The 17,600-nt window shown below is 39.6% G+C and overlaps 1 protein-coding gene across 2 annotated transcripts in view; it reads left to right on the forward strand.

Annotated features, from left to right (window-relative positions):
• The window catches only part of LOC136678042 (myosin-binding protein C, cardiac-type-like), a 51,623-nt gene extending 37,071 nt beyond the window's left edge, over positions 1 to 14,552 (forward strand). Inside the window, exons 26-34 of one of the 2 annotated variants that reach the window (XM_066655817.1) lie at positions 249 to 383; positions 1,294 to 1,461; positions 4,704 to 4,792; positions 6,000 to 6,195; positions 6,312 to 6,451; positions 8,609 to 8,768; positions 8,925 to 9,061; positions 10,090 to 10,276; positions 14,178 to 14,552. In XM_066655817.1, the coding sequence (XP_066511914.1) occupies positions 249 to 383; positions 1,294 to 1,461; positions 4,704 to 4,792; positions 6,000 to 6,195; positions 6,312 to 6,451; positions 8,609 to 8,768; positions 8,925 to 9,061; positions 10,090 to 10,276; positions 14,178 to 14,209 (1,244 nt within the window). In that variant the 3' untranslated portion in view covers positions 14,210 to 14,552. Of the gene's footprint in view, positions 1 to 248; positions 384 to 1,293; positions 1,462 to 4,703; positions 4,793 to 5,999; positions 6,196 to 6,311; positions 6,452 to 8,608; positions 8,769 to 8,924; positions 9,062 to 10,089; positions 10,418 to 14,177 lie in introns of those variants that run through there. The other variant, XM_066655816.1, reaches the window with a different exon arrangement.
• Positions 14,553 to 17,600: the final 3,048 nt, after the last annotated feature.

Here is a 17,600-nt window from a genome sequence, read left to right on the forward strand (position 1 = left end):
CAGCAGTAGTTTAAGCCCAGGAATATTGTGAAATTATAAAACACATCTGTTGATGCAGTCATATAAAATGATATTCCAGAAAATTCTAATTTACTAAGTTTGCTAATCTACGAATACAATGATTTAAGAACAGTTTTCCTCAATAAAAGAAGAAAATCCATGCAAATATACAATCATTTATTAAAGTGAGGTGCCACACATCTTCAACCGTTTGTATTGTCCACCAAAATATTCTGTACTTTCCTCAGCCCCTACCAGCGAACCTACTGGCCTGTGCGTGGATGACATCAGTGACACCACCATCTCACTTAAATGGAGGACTCCAGAGAAAGTCGGCTCAGCTGGAATTGATGGCTATGGGGTCGAGTACTGCAAAGAAGGCTGTAAGTTCATATGCATGCATGCATGCACTATGTACATTAAATTAGGGCTGAGGGGAAGAAGGGCCATCCTACCCAACCATAAAGAGTATCCAGATGACTAGGAGTGGCATTACCAGGGGTTAAACTTCTAAGATTCACATTACCTAGATCTCCTTTTTAATTAACCTCAAGATAATGCTATAACAACATGTGCCAATAGACAAGGCCACACAGACCCTTAAGGATCCCTCAAATTTTTTCAATTATAATTTCATTCTTGAGCTAAATCTTGAGCTGAATTGACCAACCATGAAGTCCAAATAACGGCTCGCTGATAAACTCAGGGCATACATTTCAAAGGGGACATATACTCCTTTTCCACAACCGTTCTCTTAGGGCCTTAATAAAATGTCTGTGACTTTATTTATGTCAAAATAACACTGGGATCAAACACTACAGAACCGTTCTGCCTTTGTCTAAACCGCCTCTTTCAGAACAAACAGTTCCTTCAAATGAGAATGAACCACATCTTAGTTCAGAGTGAGAGCCCAGGAGTGTGGAAGGTGGAGCAGAAACCCTGTTTTTTAGCCATTTTCGCTATGTTCTTTACTTCCTCTTTTTTGTTTTTAATGAATACAATTATTTATCCATACTTGTGTTTGCTTTGCTCTGTCCCATCAATATGAGCCTAGTGCTGGATTCTGCTGTTTTAGATGCAGCACAAAATCATCATATATAGCACATACCAACTTAAACCAGCATGGAATTTATGTAATTCTTCAATCCATGTAGTAATGAAGGACTCTGGAAGACTGTGGGTACTGATGCTGTACTAGAGTCTTTTTAAAATTCTCTTTAATTAATTCAGTTAAACTCATACTTTGGCTTTTGGCGTTTCTGTGAGACTCTGACTTATTTTCATCTTCTCTAGCTGATGAGTGGATTCCAGCATTTGAGGGCCTCACGGAGAGAACCTCAATCATTATCCGTGACCTGCCCACAGGAGAGAAGATGCAGTTCCGTGTAAGGGCGTATAATGTGGCTGGTCCCAGCCCACCTGCCAGTCTGCCACAGTCTGTCACAATCCGAGAGATCATGCGTGAGTTTATCACATATAACACTCAAGCTGCTATATATACGTTTACTCATAACTGCTGGATTAAATTTTGATATTATACTTTTTCATCTGGAAAACTTCTATAGTAGGTCTGTGTCTGAGGATATTGTAAAATATATCATTCAAGATGTTTTTCTACTATAAACACTTAACAAATCATAACTAATGGCATACATATTCAATCAAATTGTACAAATGGCTTGGGGTAATACATATTTTAGATGAACAGACAAGGCTGTTCCAATCATGGATCTTTATTTTCCTTCAGAAAGAGTCGGCCTATGTAGAAAACCCATTTAAACCACCCTTAATTGATCAATTGTGTAACAAATAAATCAAATGCTTTACGAATGAGCTAAGTCAAATCAGCATGTACCAGCCAGTTTTGGACATAGGTTTCATTATAGCTCTGGAGATTATCATAATAGGGCGGTATGGTGGTGCAAAAGGTAGTGTCGCTGTCACACAGCTCTGGGATTCTGATGTTTGTTTGGGGAGTTTGTTGTGTTCTCCCATGGTCCATAAAACACATGTTGGTATGTGGATTGGCGACTCAAAAGTGTCCATGTGTGTGAGTGAATGTGTAAGTATGTGTGTGTGTGTGTGTCGCCCTGTGAAGGACTGGCTCCCCCTCCAGGGTGTGTTCCTGCTGGCACCCAGTGATTCTGGGTGGGCTCCAGATGCACTGTGACTCTGAACTTGATAAGTGTTTACAGATAATAAATGAAAGGATGAAAATATTATCATAAATAGATGTAAGCTATGGTATATGTCAAAAGGCCAAAGGGCCATATATGCAATTAAAAAAACTCCCTCGGTCACATACATAGACTGTCTTCTAGCTCAATTATTCTATTATTGCTCAATACACAAATAGATTTTAACTCTGTCTTGATTCGATTATCAAATTAATTTTCCTCAGACTGATCCATTTCACAATTAGTTATAGAGTCTAGGATTACATTTACTCCACAAACTGTTTCATACCGCTGAAGTTAACTACTAAACTAACCGCTCTGCAAGCACCATGTGTGATAGGACAGATGTCATGAGTCCTCTTTGAAAACATTCATTTGCATTTCCATGTCTGCCAGCTGTCCTCAGCAAAATCGAGCATTAGTACTGGGAAGGGTAGAAGATAAGCTAGGGGTTATTTTAGAGTCCAGGCCCCCCAGACTTTCCGCTCGCTGATAAGACGATATGGTGCTAAGTGCTCATCTGGCAGAGGGCCCTGATGAGAGCTTGTGTTTGCTGCGATGCAGATAAATGAAGGCTTTGTCCTTATGAATAGTTACCGCTAAATGATCCTGCTGGCTTATGTTGAGCCTATGGCTATGTTTTGTACACGTTCAAACACCTAGCTACATGGTTGTGGTTATATAGAAATGGCTCCTTAAAGGAACACTTCATAATCTTTTATCTTACAACCCCAATTCCAACACGGTTGGAAAGTTGGGACGCTGTGTAAAATGTAAAAATTATTTAAAAATATGAAGAATACAATGATTTTCATGTCTCCTAAACCCAAATTTTGTTCACAATAGAATATAGAGCCCATGTAAGATGTTGAAAGGGAGACATTTTACCATTTCATGAAAAAATATTGACTCATTTAGATCTTGATGGCAGAAACATGTCTCAGAAATGTTGCTACAGGGTCAACAAAAGGCTGGAAAAGTAAGTGGTACTAAAAATTTTTTTAAAATAGCTGGACTTAGGCAGGACGGCACGGTGGTGCAGCAGGTAGTGTCGCAGTCACATAGCTCCAGGGACCTGGAGGTTGTGGGTTCGATTCCCGCTCCAGGTGACTGTGGTGTGTTCTCCCTGTGTCCGCGTGGGTTTTCTCCCACAGTCCAAAAACACACGTTGGTAGGTGGATTGGCGACTCAAAAGTGTCCATAGGTGTGTGTGTCTGTGTTGCCCTGTGAAGGACTGGCGCCCACTCCAGGGTGTATTCCCGCCTTGCGCCCAATGATTCCAGGCTCTGGCTCTGGACTCACCACGACCCTGAACTGGATAAGCGATTACAGATAACGAATGAATGAATGAATGGACTTAGGCACATAACTGGTATAATTTTTTTTTTTAAAAAGGCAAAGACTCTCAGAAGCAAATATCTTTCCTAGTGTTCCTTTAAAGCAGTAGTTTAGAGTGCAGCTGTAATATATAATGTACAGTTTTCCAATTATTTTATTATTGCTATTGTTATTAAAACTCAGTAATAAGCCTTTAGTGATGTGAATCACTGTGCACTCCCAATGGCTATCATTGTTCATCCAAAATAAAATGTTATTGTGTATTGAGCATGTCAGCACAGTTCTGGCCCACAGCACTGCATAGATGACAGAAATGCAAAACATATATTAATGTATATTTAAGCACTAATCAGAAAAACCTTTAACGTGAAATTATTTCTAAATTCATTGTTCTCTTTTTCTACTAATCATATAGGTAACATTTTTAGTTCTGCATTTACAGATTGTAGTCCGTCTGTTGCTCTTCATACTTTGTTATCCCCCTTCCACCTTGCTACTTAATGATTCAGTGGTCAGGACCCCAAAGGACCACCACAGAGAAAGTAGGATCAGGCACAGTAGTGCTGTTTAAGTTTTTAACCCTGTGCCCACTCTCTGTTCACTCTATTAGGTGCACTTCTCTTGTTGGCCCACCTTGTAGATGCAAAATCAAAGCGAGGTCATCTGCTGCTGCGCAGTTTGTGTTAATCATCTTCAAGTCCTTCATCAGTGGACACAAGACTCTGGTGGCTGGATATTTTTGGTTGGTGGATTGTTCTCAGTCCTGCAGCGACATGAAAGCAGCACTGCTGTGTTGGGTCCACTTGTACCAGTACAACACGCTAACTAACTATACACTTACATAAACATCACTAAGTCTGTGCCAGTGCAGCTCTGAGAACAATCCCCTACCCAAACCATACCTGCTCTGTGGTGGTCCTGACTATTTAATAATAGGGAAAAGGGGGTTAATATAGTATGCTGAGGAACAGATGGTCTGTAATTGTAGAACTACAAAGTGCTCCTCAATGAGTGTACAACCAAGTAGGTAATTTTAATGTTAACACTGATTGGTACATGGTAATTGAAACGAAAAGCCACCATTTTGTATCATAGTTAAATTATTGAGTGTGATGTTAGACCTCTATTGTAAGTCTTATACACACTGTACTGTCCACTTTGGTGATGTTTTGTCTTCCGTTCCAACAGAGCGCCCCAAAATCTGGCTCCCTCGCAATCTCCGTCAGACCCTCATCAAGAAAGTTGGGGAGAGTGTTAACCTTATGATCCCATTCCAGGTGAGGAACAGCTGTCCAGGTTGTTTCACTCTAATGACCACATGGGGCCTGTGTGTAGGATCTGACACAGAGGTAACCCAAGATTTATTGCATAATACAGAAGGTCAGCAGGTATTAAAGTCTCATTACGTTGAGCCACTGGTTAACGTTAACCTCTACGTTATCCTCTACCTCTAGTTCCTCTACCTCAGCCTGTTCTGAAAGCTTTCCCAAATCAGTGCTACCAGTCTGAATCATGCATGCTTAAGCATGTGTCTATAGCTATGACTGGCCACTTGACTGTCTTCTTTTATCTGGCATCTAAAAGCAGCATGCTTGCTCAGACTGAAACAGTAACCCATGTAGGCCTACAATACTGTGCTTATGGCAGTTCGCAAGGAGAGAAATGGCCTATGCTCTTTCTATATGTAAGTCTATAAATACACAGAGCTGGGTGACTGAAACCTGATGAGAGAGGCCGCTTACAGATGGCAGCTTGATAAGTGTCATTGACACGAATGGGAACAGCAGCTGTGAAGACTCAGTGGGGAACTGTGTTACACAAAAACAGCAGGCCAGTGCACACAAACACGCACTGGTGCTGGGCCAACCTTACAGTGATGAGCTCATTAAGATTCCTGCATATGGGTAACATTATGCATTTGAAATACCATTAGGCTATTGCCTTCCTCGCACACATGTCATTATTTACATGTAAAATCACACTCTTGAAATGGCATTTCCCCTATTTAAATATCTGTTAGAGAATATGAGCATATCAGCCTCTTGAATTTTGGGGGGAATTTTTGCTTGCGCAATTGTCTAGACACTGACCCTGTTGTTTGGAAATTGGAATTTTGAGTCCAAAAGTGCATAATTGGCCTCACTTTCTCTGTTTTAGTAAGTGTTGTTCAGGTAGGACTCATGTAGGAATTGTGCAGTGTTATTCTTTTTCATTGAGGTGTCAAATGATATTATAATACCAGTTCAAAAAGTTGAGGTGGCTGCAGAATAAGCATGTGCTAGCCTTTACCCTAGATAATAGATAGTGGAATTGGCGGAATTGGTGTTTGCTTAAAACTATGAAGAAATCCCAAAGAATTTCGAATAGAAATATATCATAAGCCGGACGAATGAAATCCATTTAACGTAGACATGGTGCCTGTCCAAGTTTCAGCTTCACCACACCCAACAATCACATTTTGCTAACTCCAAACATCGTCTCCAGGGTAAGCCAAGGCCAAAAGTGACCTGGCTGAAAAACGGTGAGCCTCTCGACCCCAAGCAGGTGAGTGTGAGGAACAGTGATACGGACAGCATCCTGTTCATCAGGAGGACTGAGCGCAAGGATTCTGGGGTGTATGAGCTCCAGGTGCAAATTGAGAATGTGGAGGACAAGGTCAGTTTGTCCATTCAGATTGTGGGTAAGTCCTCATATGATCCACACATTTAATTTTACATACACACATTATTTGCTTTTTTATTTTTCTAATACGTATAATCGTAATATGGGAGTTTTTCTATTGTCTCTCTCTGCCAGATCTTCCTGGACCTCCTCAGACACTGAAGGTGGTGGATGTGTGGGGATTTAATGTGGCACTGGAGTGGAAACCGCCTAAAGATAATGGCAACTGTGATATTATCGGGTACAACATTCAAAAAGCTGACAAGAAGACCATGGTAGGTGCTGCAGGTCATAGTTTTAGAGAGAGAGAGAGAGAAATGAGAGATGCTCTTTCTGTCCCACCATCTACATTCTATAACCCTGCCCATGTCCAACAAACGCAGCTAAGCCCCTGGACACACCACTATAATTGATTAATGTATGTGTGCTATGCACAAGGGATGCAAGATGGCATGGACAGCACTCTGGTTTTTAGCTCCTCTTGTGACACTTGGCTCAAATGTTTCAGAGGTAGAGCAGGACACCATTCAGAACATTTGGAGACTTCAGCCCAAAGCTCCAAAATGACACTCACTCCACCTCATCTGGGAGCAACAGTGGCCCTCAACAAAGGCCAGGCATGCCTCTGGCCACTTCCCTGTTCTGCAGCCTTGGCCTGGTTCTAAATGCTGCCAATACACTGCACTCTTCACCCTGTTGTTCTCTGCAATGATTCAGTAAAGACACGAACATTGGAAGATGATAGTCTTGATGAGTAAAATTTGGCTATAAAAGCACAATATTCTTTCTCCATTCTGTTCTCCAGCCACTAGGAACTCAAAAAGAAAGCAAAACCATCAAGATTCTGAACTTGATGATTTAGCATTAGCACCACATAGTAGATTACTATCCAATCAGGAATCAGGAGAAACTTTTACTCCAATAGGGAGAGTTTCTTGAGGGACACCCACAAAGGAACACTATCTTGAAGGAGCAAACATGGATTTCCCCAATGATTCTTCTTAACATAATGAGACCGGCACTTTACTTGACACCTAGAGACTGGATGTATCAGAGATTCTGCATTTTTTAAAGTAAGGCCACTTCCATATGGTGGACCCACTCTATAGAATGTAAATTCAGAGAGACTACTGAGTAATTTGTATTAGACCTCATGAGAATAAAGAGGCTTTAAGTATACATTTAACTTCAAATTCCAGTCCATCATCTGCTATTTGCAACTAAATAAGAAAGGATATTGTTGTGAGGTTCAGCACTCATTGGTATTAAGGCCAGTTTATTCCTCTCTGCACATCCAGGACAATGCAGCATCATCACATTTCACTGGACATTATCTTCATGAGAAATCAGAGATGCCCTGCTACTAAATATAAAAGCACTTTAGGCTCTCTGTCTTGGAACATGTCTGTAGGCCAACAGTCTACTTTTGTTGTCTGCATTATCATGCTAATGACATAAGGCTTAATAAATATGTAACACAATACTGCAGTGTAAAACACTGACAATGACTGCTGTATACTTACATATTTATGAATCGTGAAATATAATATTGAATGTCCGATAAGGCTGAGAATATGTTTGCGCTAATGACAAAGCTGATGAAGATTAACAAGGTAACTGGTTGGTTTTTTTTGCTGTTATGTTACATAGACTAGACAAAAGCAGACAGCTGCTGGATGACTGCAGCACCCCATCTATACTTGGATTGTCCATGCTTGTAACTTATTGAAAGCATGTGTGTCTACAGGAATCATGTCTATAAATATGTAGCACAAGGCCATTGCTTTGTCAAATTTGCAAGAAAACTTGTGTTGTCCAACTTTTTGCAGTTTTGCTCATGAGGATTTCTGATCCAAAAAAGAATCTGCAAGACAAATATGAGTGTGGTACTACAGCTATTGTGCCAAAGTCAGAGGCTACTCTTTAACAACAAAAATGGTTTAGAATTATATACATATATACATTTTACATACACATATACAAATATATACATTTTTCAGCATCAGAAAAAAATGCAAAAACATACGTTTCAGGTTTCAGCAACTAAAGATAATCATTTTTTTTATGTTTTGTTTGATTCCGTGTGCATTTTTACCAACCCCCATAGCTCATCATTAGAGATCGGTTGCATGTTATGCTTTTTATGACACAAACAAAAAAAATCTTAAACAAAGTCAGTGCTGTTGAGGTCTGGGTGCTCTTTCCTCAATAAAACATTTTGGACAGCTCCACATCATTTTAGATCTATAATGCTGTTTTCTCACAGTAGAGCAGAAACAAGAAACACCTGAGGATATATCCAGGTCTGAAGCAAGGGTTTAAATGAATTACAGGGGGTCTCTGACTTTTGCACAGAACTGCACATGTTTGGATCATCTGTAGGAAATGCACCGTGTTTGTGACAATAATGTGTGTATGGGTTTGTTGTACAGGAATGGTACACAGTCTACGAGCAGTATCGTCGCACTAACTGTGTGGTGTCAGATCTGATCATGGGGAACGAGTATGTGTTCCGGGTGTTCGCCATGAACATGGTGGGGCTGAGCCCAGAGCCCTGCCTCTCTAAAGACAGCGCCTACATCCAGAAAACAGGTGAGAGGTCCTGAACACTTAAGACTGCTGTTTATCCCATACTCTTGTAAATTAATTACATTTTTTAGGTAGTCATTTCATTATATTAACTGCCAACTAATATTTTACAATTCCCAGATATAATTAAGCAACTCTGACATTACATTCTGTCCTCAGGCGTCGAATACCAGCCACCCAGGTACAAAGACCATGACTTTTCAGAGGCGCCAAAATTCACCCACCCACTGGTCAACCGCTCAATCATTTCAGGCTACAACGCCACTCTCAGCTGCTCTGTACGAGGCATCCCCAAGGTGAGGCGAGCTTGACCCCCTGACATAAAAGGGTCAGGGACTGTCATTTTGGCATATGACACAAGCTTCTCAAACTGTGTTGCGTGTGAAAACCTTTTAAAAAAGACACTCTGAGACAAGTGAGTGTCTGGGATTATTTCTGGATACAGGAAATCAGCAAACTCACAGCTGGAAAAATTACCTTTGATCAATTATTTATTTCTTATAAATAATAACATCAAACAGAACAAGAGGGAAGAGAGAGTGAGGGAATAGAAGGAAAACAATGCCAAAGATTCTGATCTCGACCCCAAGCCGCAGAATCTAGAAGGCTAGCACAGACAGAATAAATACATAAATAAATAAATAAATACTTACATCATTTGTTTGATGTTAACAATAGAATCGGACTGGGCCTGAATGTTCCTTCAGTTTTTGTACCATAGAAATTTCTAGTCCAAAAATATCTGTAGAAGTTAAAATGTAGTGGTTGATAGAAAGAGACGGCAATGGTATCAGATATTAATATGAGAAAGAGGGATGTGTATCAGTAACTTTCTAAGCATAAGCTGTGTATAAGAATATTTAAGCACATTCATAACATGTTATAATGCATTCATAAAGCACCCCATAAGGCCTGGTTTGACCAGTTTGTCTTTGTTTAATAGTAGAATTTAAAGATATGGTTTTAGATTAAATAGATTTAATAAGTGTATGAAGTACTACTATAGAAAACCCCCCACCTGGAGCTTCATAAGCATTGAAAACAGGTTTGAGTTGTAAATAGAAACAGAAAGAGCTTCCAGGAAGATTAAGCCAATCTTTTAAGTCAATGAATGTCAATGTAGATAACATCAGTCTGGATGTGTACTTCCATTTTAGACCAGCAGGGAAAAGAACTAATATAATGCTTGTAAACTCACTAGTGGTCCCTACAGACTTTATTGACATTTTCAGAAAGAGTTTCCCAGCCATGGGATGTAAAAGTAGAGGTAGCTGGTACATTCATTCATTAATAGTCTCAAACTCCCCTACCTCTGTCTGTTCAGCCCAAAATCACATGGTACAAGAACAAAATGGACATCACAAATGAAGCCAAGTATCGAATGTTCAGCAAGCAGGGAATTTTGACCCTGGAGATCCGAAAGCCATGTCCATTTGACGGAGGGGTGTACATGTGTAAAGCTGTAAATGCCAGTGGAGAGGACACAGTGGAGTGCAAGCTGGAGGTTCGCCGTAAGTACCATGCTTCACCTTCAACCTTTTCAGAAATCATTCCTTTAATTATCCAATGGGGAACACAGCTTCAGACAGCTCTTTCATTATCAAATTGAATTTTAGAAATCTGTATGAAGAGGTTAAAGGGTCACTATTACATTTCAGTTTTCTTTTTGGCGAAAGACGGTATGTAAACACTGCTTGGAGAAGTTGTTTTGAAAGGTGCTTTTCATTGCCCAGTCCATATTTAGTGATTTTTTGTATCTTTTTTGTTTGTATGACATCATAAAAAACTAAATGTGTTACATACGTGCACCCACACAACCTGCATACATTCAGCACTGTCATTTCATGTTCAATTTATACGGCATGTTTCAGCCCAGCTGCACCGGACAGCCAATGAGAGCAGAGCTCATTTACATCGTGGTAACTGTACAGAAAAATATTTTTACAGTTTTTTCAAATTGAGAGATGTGAGAAATAATACAAATGCACAACAGCAATGAGTCTTAAAGGCACAGAAACAAATTCAGCCTATTTGGAGGCATAAAGGTTGGAAAATGGTCAGGAAATCATGAATTAAAACTGCTTGTAATAAAATGCATGGGAAGTGTGTATGTGCTTGGACACTGTAAGACACAGCAAATACATAGATTTTTCATTTATTTTATGTGCTATATTTAACATTCCTGTCTGTAGTCTAGGGGTGGACGATATGGCCCTAAAATAATATCACGATATTTTAGTGTATTTTGGTGATAACGATATTCTTGGCGATATCAAGAAAACACTGAAAAATGCTTTTATTCATTTCAAGAACAGACTAATGCAACAAAATAAATGTTATATCAATATTAATTATATTAAATTAAATATATTTAATATATAATAATAATATAATACAATGGTTTTTGTACATCAGATATTCTATAACTAAACAAACCCTACACGATTGAAGTCACTCTCCATTTTGGAGCCACTTTTCACCATACTTCACTGTTGCTAAATGACTCATGTAAAGAACATATGCCATATTATGGGTAACTGCATGGCGTCATTAAAAACAAGTCAGAATATCGTCATTATATCACTTAGAAATTATGATATTATTGTGAATGATAAGATATGGCACAACCCTACTGTAGTCATTTAGTTGCATTGTACAATGTTTGGTCAAATATGAGCATGTGTATGAGTGACACTGCAGTGTTATCTTATAGGAACCATTTTCTCCTGTCATTGCTCTCCAAAGAAAAGCATGTATCTCCAAAACAGTAACTGTATAGGAGAAAAACCTCATAATTTTCAACAGAAGTCAATGTAAAAAGATTTTATTCCAGGTAAATTAGGAGCATTTCTATTGGTCCATTCAAGGAAATCTACTGTGTTCAAATGATGTAGTAAACTACAAATTGACATGTTTCTTTGGACAGCAACAGTATTTACTCATGTGGCTAGATATATGCTGATGAAACAGAATCCATGGTTTCACACCCATACAAGGCTGTCTCATTAGCCACTAATCTTGCACTGAGAAAAGTAATTCTGTATGAACTTAATTTACCCGACACATGAAATCCAGATCTAAAGAAGGTTTTCTATGATTAAATACTTTTAAAGTGCAGTTCAACACATCAATAATCTTCTAAGAATCCATCCATTAGGATGCCGGCCATGTGTGTTAAACATGGACATTTCTGGCATATATCAACATGTCTTTATGTTTTCTGTTGCATTATTATCTTCATGTAACCGGATATGTATCAGTTATATGTATCTCAGTGTACATTCCAAGGGTCCAGAATGGATCCTTTAACAAAGATCCATGAGATTTGGTGTGTCCAACTTTAACCTAACCTCCTTGCTGTTTCCTATTTCTCCTCACCCGTCCCCACCGACTCGCTCAGCTCGTGAATAAAGTCAGGTTTGCTCTGTGTGAAATGTTATGAAGGTAAGCCCACCATCACTGTACAGCTGCCTCTATGTTACATGGCCAGAAAGAAGGTACTCAGCTGTCACTAGAGTTTAAGTTCTGTTTATGTGCTAGAGAATCATCTTAACATGCGCCTGTTCATTAAGAGGTTTGTCCCAAAATGTGGCAAAATTTGTGGCTCAAACAAATCTTTCCTGTACTGTTTCATTCTGGACATAAATAACTGCAAGTCTGTTGCTCAGGTTGTAATAGCAGCTTAGTATTATAGACATGGCGGATAAATGCCCATAAGATTTCTAACTCAGTCAAACAAAGCTACACTCAAAATTATGGTTCTACAATGAGGTACAAAGTAAATGGTTCTATATAGAATTCTGAACACTTGAGGAACCTTTTGTATGATTAAAACATGCCAAACATTGCTTACGATAAAATATTTAATGTTGGACTATATTGATTTTGGCCGTGAGAGTCAACAGATCCTATAATTGCAAAGTCCATAACAGAATTGTTCAACAACACGAAAGCATCAGCACTCCTAAAATTCCTGTCAATAATGAAACTTAAGCAACACATTTGACAAACTTATATAGATGGCAGCCTCAACATCTCTAAAATAAAACTGTATTAGTAAATAAATTACATCTTACTACCTTTCCTGCCATGAATGTGGCCTTATGGGCAGATATGGCATTAAAAACAAACCAAATAACTAACACATTTGCATGATTAAAGGGTTCTTTGCATCATTAAGTGGTTTTTCAGATGGATGTAGAATGTGCTATAGATGGTTCTATACAGCACCTTTTAGAAAAAGGGTTCAATATGGCACATAATTTCAAGGTTGTTCTGATAGAAGGACTGTTTTTGATGCCATATAGAACCATTCATTCATTATCTGTAAGCGCTTATCCTGTTCAGGGTCGCGGTGGGTCCAGAGCCCACGTGGAATCATTGGGCGCAAGGCAGGAACACACCCTGGAGGGGGCGCCAGTCCTTCACAGGGCAACACACACACACATTCAATCACAAACTCACACCTACGGACACTTTTGAGTCGCCAATCCACCTACCAACGTGTTTTTGGACTGTGGGAGGAAACCGGAGCACCCGGAGGAAACCCACACAGACACGGGGAGAACACACCAACTCCTCACAGACAGTCACCCGGAGTGGGAATTGAACCCACAAACTCTAGGCCCCTGGAGCTGTGTGATTGTGACACACTACCTGCTGCACCACCGTGCCGCCCCATATAGAACCATCTAAGGCAAAATCTACATCAATCTGAAGAACCCCTTTAAAGAACCCTTTAATCATTGCAAAAGAGTCTTCTAATGTTCAGGGTGTTTATATATATATATATATATATATATATATATATATATATATAAATTATGTCCTTGCCATAAGCTTCCACAGGACAAGTGCAAATAACAAATGAGTTTGAGACATGCTGTGTATGTACTGCACACATACAATGTTCTGCATCATTAAGGCTGTTATTTGGATCTCATGGTAAAAGCTGACAAGGAAATAAAGTGCATGTAATCTCATAGCTTGCCTTAATGGAATGGTTTGAATATTGTGGGTATCTCTCTCTCTTTCACACACACACACACACACACACACACACATCTGTTTTACAGTTGAAATATTACTTCAGGGGCTGGTTGCAAGACTTGGATTAAGCCAAGGCTTTTATGACATTACTGCATCAATGATCGATGAAAGTTCACCATGGCAACTGTCGTTCTAGGTTTTGTCTTCATTTTTAGTCTAGCTTTAATCTTAGTCTGGGAAACAGGCTCTAAAGAGTGGTTTCCCAGACGGTGATTAAGGCTAGTCCTGAACTACACTGAAAAGAGGATATAGTCTAGGACTAGGGTTAATATCTGTCTGGGGAACCACCCCTAATTATTGAATAACTGTTAAATGCTGCACAAACAAAGGTCATTGTTTTAGGTTTCTGTCCTTCTTTTGCAGCTCAAATCGCCAAAGAGGACACCAAGAAGTGAGTCGTACATCAGACTTGACTCTGAGATGGACCTCCACGGGCCCCATATGACCCTCTTTCAGTCCTCCAGACTGACCTCAGGATGTGTCAAAGGTCATACTCCAGAGAAGAAAGATTTCATTGTCTTTGTTTGATTATTCATCCGAGTTCATGCGCACACCCCATATACATTCATGCTTCGTGTCTCCCAGAGAATCACTGCTTAATCATTTCACTCATTAGCCATGTGTTTGCTGCTTGTGTCCATTTGGTCATTTGTTTGAAGTGAAGATATGAATGATATCTATGAGAGGGAATCACCATATGCCTCACTATTTCAGTTTATGTGGTGTTTTACTTTTCTTCGGCACATTGAAAGTGCTGTTCTGTAATTTAAGGAAAAATAAATGTGTTAAATAACACTCAATCACAGAACCGGGTCTTTCTTCAAATATGTGCTTTGTGTTCAGTGGCCTGACAGATTCCGTCAGGGATCGCTAACATTATAACATCAGAGGCTACCCTTCCTTTATTCATTTTCCATTCAAAACCTCCTTTATTCATTCATTCATTCATTAATTATCTGTAACCATTATCCAGTTCAGGGTCGCGGTGGGTCCAGAGCCTACCTGGAATCATTGGGCACAAGGCAGGAACACACCCCGGAGGGGGCGCCAGTCCTTCACAGGGCATCACACACACTCACACATTCACTCACACCTACAGACACTTTTGAGTCGCCAATCCACCTACAAACGTATGTTTTTGGACTGTGGGAGGAAACCGGAGCACCCGGAGGAAACCCACGCAGACACAGGGAGAACACACCACACTCCTCACAGACAGTCACCTGGAGTGGGAATCAAACCCACAATTTCCATGTCTCTGGAGCTGTGTGGCTGTGACACTACCTGCTGCAGCACCGTGCCGCAAAACATCCTTCAAATACAGTTAATTATTATCTTAATTATCTTTAAATAAAGTTATTCCTTTTGCAGAAGATATATCTGAGATTAGATATCCGCTTGCATGAGGAAGGGAAATGTGAAAAAGCAGGGGTTCCCAAACGTGGAGTTTAATATAAAGAAATTAGGACTCCTCACATTCCATTATGCACTGTTATATTGCTTTTCAGGTTTATCTGCGCTCCCAAGAATCTTACAACCTAGTCATAAGAGCTCACCCCTGATGTTTCACTGAATTAACACTACTGAGTCTGCACTAAACGCTACACTGTCCAGGCCATGCCAGAACAAGCATGCTATGGTCATTATGGTCATTAGCCCTCATGGGAACAGCGCCAGTCCAACAATATCCCAGTATTAACACAACAAAGACCATGGAAAGCCAAAGGGGACATGCCCATGGACACTGGCTATGGACAGCATGGTGTCTGCGTTTGTCAGGACATACCTGGAGTTCCACCTAGTGAGTGCTTTAAGTGCAGGCTTGGAGAGAATAAGTTTGAAACAAGATCCAGGCAGGAGTGGCGTCAATGGTGTCAGAATTAGAGTGAGCGGTGGACGTACTGTTCTTTATTAAAGGGTCACGATGAATAGTGAATAAAGGGGAAGTTTAAGGTCAATAAAATAGCACATGCAAGTATTTTGTAAATAGAAACATTTCAAATTTGTTGCCTTCAAAACACACACACACACAAAACATTTGGGCCAGTGGCATATTTACGACTGTTTACCTTTTCTTTTAAATAAAATTCTTAAATATTTCAGAACTGAGGATATGGAGTAAATTTGGGGAAAAAAGTAATGTGGGAGTTTTGCTCAGCCTTACCTGATACAAGAGTTACTGTTACTTGATTTTCCACTTCATGATGTGCTATAGAAAACAAATCTGGACTGTAGGCAGGCCAGTCATACAGTGTGTGTATAAAACACCACGTTTGTAGCACAATACAACTGCAGTATAAGGCCTGGCACAATCTTGCTGAAATAACCATGGACTTTCAAAGAAAAACATCACATTGATGGCAGCATATACCTCTGCATCAAGGATAATTTGACACATACCGTACTGTACATGCAGATGCTGGCTTTTCTACCTTTCACCTTATAACCTTTAGCACAGAGAATTCAATAATTGTTTTCCCATAATTTAAAACTAAAGTATAATTTGGCCACAGAACAGGTTTCACAGAACCCTGCTAATAATGGAATGTGTGAAAATGATGCACGTGAAAATTATATATAATGCCCATCCATCCCAGCTCTTTGCGTGTATTGCATACATTGATTTCCACTTCTGTTTATATTTACAAAATGATATCAATATGATCAAAGAAAATAGAGTGGTTGCATTTGTGTCAATAAAATAAAGGTTTAAGAGGATTAGCATATCAGAGATTACTGTGTTAATTGCATTTTATAGATTCCTGCTCTCCTGACAATGGGCTTGTAGTTAGATAAAGCCAAAACAATTATCTATTGTCGTGTGCTTTGATATCAGTAGGTTGTAATCTAATACAGCTGGGAGTACATCTATTAGCATATATAAAAACAACACATTAACATCCGCTATTCTAATGCCCATTTAATTTCAACACAACTCTGGCTTTGAGCACTTCATGTATCACCTCCCATCCCTAGTGTGAAATCACACAGCTTCTTTTATTCAAACAAAAACAACTATCAGTGCGGAGGGCGACCTGTCATAAACCAGCTCGTTTCCTGGTGTTGATTACTCACAGTTTGAATAGCTCCGGTCAGGCATATGGATGCTCAAGATGTGAATACACTCCAATAGGCGCAGGGGGTGGACCTGAGCAGCAAACCCATCTGTCTCACTGTCAGCGGGCCTATTCCTCATCATTAACAGAGTTCAAAGTCTTCACACCTTATCAGGAGTGGGGTTCCTCCATGTTAAAGTTATTAATAGGCCACTAGGGATTGGTTAAGCTGCACTAGCTCAAAGACACTGACTGTATTCTTGGAGATGTAACGTGACACTGATAATACACGTCACGCCGGTGTCAACAGGCCATGAACAGGACTGCCAAACTGCTCGAGGGCGTTTGTCACCACACACGAACATGGCAAGGTACATGAGTAATAAACTGCAGGCTTCTGTTTTAATAGGACGATGTCAAACACGGCCTTTTGATACATTTACTGATTTCCTGCTATGAACAGATTTTAAAATAAGCGGCATAAGGTTTTAAATATATGAACAAATTCAAAATATTTACTTACAACTTCAGCTTTACAACAGTGGGACAACTGCATTACAAATAGAGTTTGTTTCACTACCTGTGGTCTGAATACAGAACATAAATAGTAGGAAAGATACATTTGAGGAGTATTTTAATAAATTAGACACTAAAATTCATTTTGGGTTTAATAACTGGGTCCAAAGGAAAAATAATTATGTGGATTAAAAAGGAACACCTTAATAGCTTT

The sequence above is a fragment of the Hoplias malabaricus genome, chromosome Y (assembly GCF_029633855.1).
Source record: "Hoplias malabaricus isolate fHopMal1 chromosome Y, fHopMal1.hap1, whole genome shotgun sequence".
Classification (NCBI taxonomy): domain Eukaryota; kingdom Metazoa; phylum Chordata; class Actinopteri; order Characiformes; family Erythrinidae; genus Hoplias; species Hoplias malabaricus.